The following is a 3278-nucleotide window of genomic DNA, read 5'->3' on the forward strand; positions in this document are numbered from 1 at the left end:
ACACACACGCACACTCGCGCTGGACTCATTGTTTAGGTATTACTTGCTCTTTAGGGTCTTAAATTACCAGAGCAATTGATCTCTCTGCCCTCCTGCAAGGCCTCCAGGACCACTGTGGGAATCATACACACACACACACACACACACACTCAAGACACACATATATGACGGCAGGCCACTGCTGCCCTCTGCTGGTGAGGAAAGAAAACTGCAGACTGACACACACACACACACACACACACTCATACTCATACACACACACACACACACACTCTCACACATACTCATACTCACACACACAGACTCACACACACACTCACACACACACACACACTCACTCACTCACTCACTCACTCACTCACTCACTCACTCACTCACTCACTCACTCACTCACTCACTCACTCACTCACTCACTCACTCACTCACTCACTCACTCACTCACTCACTCACTCACTCACTCACTCACTCACTCACTCACTCACTCACTCACTCACTCACTCACTCACTCACTCACTCACTCACTCACTCACTCACTCACTCACTCACTCACTCACTCACTCACTCACTCACTCACTCACTCACTCACTCACTCACTCACTCACTCACACACACACACATCTATCTGTCGGTGGTCATGTGATCTTGAGGTGTCTGTGTTTTGTTTCTGTCTGGTTTTGAATCACAGACTCAGAGCTGCTGGGAACGTTTGATTTCTTCATGAACAGCAGTCGACCTCTGACCTCTGACCCATCTGATGGTGTTATTCCAGCCGCCAGGATTAGACCTCCGCTGATGTCATGAGTGTGTGTGTGTGTGAGTGTGTGTGTGTGTGTGTGGGTGACTGTGTGTGTGAGTGTGTGTGTCACTATTAAGTGATTCTGTTCAGGTCAAATTCTACAACTGCAGCAATTACATAATTGAGGTTATTAAAGCGGCAGAAACATTTTAGTAACATTAGCAAAACAGTGTGTGTGTTATTTCTCTTGAGTTAATATTGACACAGGGTTTTACAAACGCAGTGTGTGTGTATCTGATGTGTGTGTGATTTGCTGTTTCTGTAGATCTCAAACATCTCAAAGCTGAAGGACTTTCTGCTGCAGCACAGGAAGGACTATGTGAACGCCGGCAGGTCAGTCAACTTTAGATACAGTATCTTGGGTTTTGTTTAAAGAAGGTTTAGAGTGTTTATCTGTTTCGATTTGTGCTTATTGCATATCATTACTGAAGGCAGTTCATGTCTGCGTGTGTGTGTGTTCACAGTGTGATGTGTTCGGATGTGTCCCGTATGACAGACAGCGAGAGAGATCAAATCGACCAGGATGCGCAGATCTTCATGAGGACCTGCGCAGACGCCATCGGCCAGCTGCGATCTGACAGTATGTGTATGCATCTGTACATTTTGTTGCATTGTATAAGTCATGCTAATTTATTTCTATAGTGCTTTATACAGTACACACTGTTTCAGTGTTGTGTGTGTTTTTGTATTGATGTCTGTGTGTGTGTGTGTGTGTTGTGTAGTGGGCAAACAGGTGGTCTCAGCACAGGTGAAGGATCATCGTGCAGCAGTGCTTGATCTGATCGAGGCGTATCTCAGAGGTACACACACACTCACACATACTCACACGCACACACACACGCTCACACACGCACACTCGCACGCGCACAGACACACACACACGCTCACACACGCTCACAGACGTATAAGAATCACACACACTAAGGTGAGCACACATTGACTCGTGTGTGTGTGTGTGTGTGTGTGTGTTTGTGCAGGTGTGTGTAAGCTGTATTCTGAACAGAGAGCTGTACGTGTCAAGAGAGTCGTGGACAAAAAGAGACTGTAAGTATAAGACACACACATGAATGAACACATCAGTGTAAACACACACGTCACCGTGTCATTATTTCTGTTGCTTACTGTAACCTGTTTTACATTATAAGTGAAGTATGATTTACTGAATGTCTTTCTCACACATTTGTTAATTCTTAAAGATTGATAGATCACTTCATTTTAATATTCTAAATCAGGTGGTATATTTAGAAATTTACATAAGACGAGATTTGAAATGCTTTAGAAGTATTGTTGGTTTGTGTTAATTATGTACTGTTAATATTTACACATCTGTACTGCAGGTGCTACACACAAGAGTAACTTACACTCATGTCTGACTGACAGACACGGCATGCTCTTATTTCAGTGTTGTTGAGGATAGTTTAGCAGGTTTACTTCATACATTCAGAGAACGAACTCTCTCATTCAGTTGAACTGCGCACTTACATTATCTATGCGATCAATGCACATCACTGAATGTGTGTTTTTAGGGGGTTATTTGTTTCAGCTGCTCAGGTGATGCTAATGGTCCAAAGTTATAGAAATGCATCTTCATATTTACAAGTATGAGTTTTGCCGTCCTTCAGGGGGTCAAGTCTGATTTAGGGGCTCAAACATAGTGCACACCCTGAACTCAAGCACACAATCATAACTGTGCTGTATGTGACGTGAAAAAACCTGTAAGACAAAACACTCGTATTAAAGACTGAAAACCAGTCTGAATCTCTTACGCAGTGCTGTTTCTCTAGTGTGTTTATCTGGCTTTGAGCAGCTTTAGAGATTTTAACTGGAAAATTAATCACAAAAACAATCAGGAGAGATTTGAGTGATTATTACTGATATGAACTCACACTGCATGTGTTTCCAGATCCAGATTAGAACCGGAGCAGATCAGTCACGACAAACAGCAGAGCGATGGGGAGGAGAACAGCGGTGAGACACACACACACACACACACACACTCACTCACTCTCACACACGCTCTCGCACTCACACTCGCACACACACTCTCTCGCTCACTCACACTCACACTCTCTCTCTCACACACACTAACACTAACACACACACTCTCTCGCTCACTCACACTCACACTCTCTCTCTCACACACACTAACACTAACACACACACTCTCTCGCTCACTCACACTCACACTCTCTCTCTCACACACACTAACACTAACACACACACTCTCTCGCTCACTCACACTCACACTCTCTCTCTCACACACACTAACACTAACACACACACTCTCTCGCTCACTCACACTCACACACGCACACATTCACTCGCGCGCACACACACACATACGCGCGCACACACGCTCGCTCGCACACACACACACACTCAGACACACTCACAATCACACACACACTCTCACACTCACACACACACACACACACTCACTCACTCTCACACACGCACTCGCACTCACACTCACACACACACT

At 44.8% G+C, this 3278-nt stretch overlaps 1 protein-coding gene across 2 annotated transcripts in view; it reads left to right on the forward strand.

Annotated features, from left to right (window-relative positions):
• stx18 (syntaxin 18) overlaps nt 1-3278 on the forward strand; it is an 8601-nt gene that overhangs the window by 3541 nt on the left and 1782 nt on the right. For both annotated transcript variants that reach the window (XM_016559652.1, XM_016559642.1), the window contains exons 2-6: nt 1062-1129; nt 1261-1376; nt 1519-1596; nt 1774-1840; nt 2700-2764. In XM_016559652.1, coding sequence (XP_016415138.1) covers nt 1062-1129; nt 1261-1376; nt 1519-1596; nt 1774-1840; nt 2700-2764 — 394 coding nt within the window. The remainder of the gene's footprint in view (nt 1-1061; nt 1130-1260; nt 1377-1518; nt 1597-1773; nt 1841-2699; nt 2765-3278) is intronic.

This window comes from Sinocyclocheilus rhinocerous, unplaced genomic scaffold, assembly GCF_001515625.1.
Source record: "Sinocyclocheilus rhinocerous isolate Xijiao unplaced genomic scaffold, SAMN03320098_v1.1 scaffold5878, whole genome shotgun sequence".
In the NCBI taxonomy this organism is placed as follows: domain Eukaryota; kingdom Metazoa; phylum Chordata; class Actinopteri; order Cypriniformes; family Cyprinidae; genus Sinocyclocheilus; species Sinocyclocheilus rhinocerous.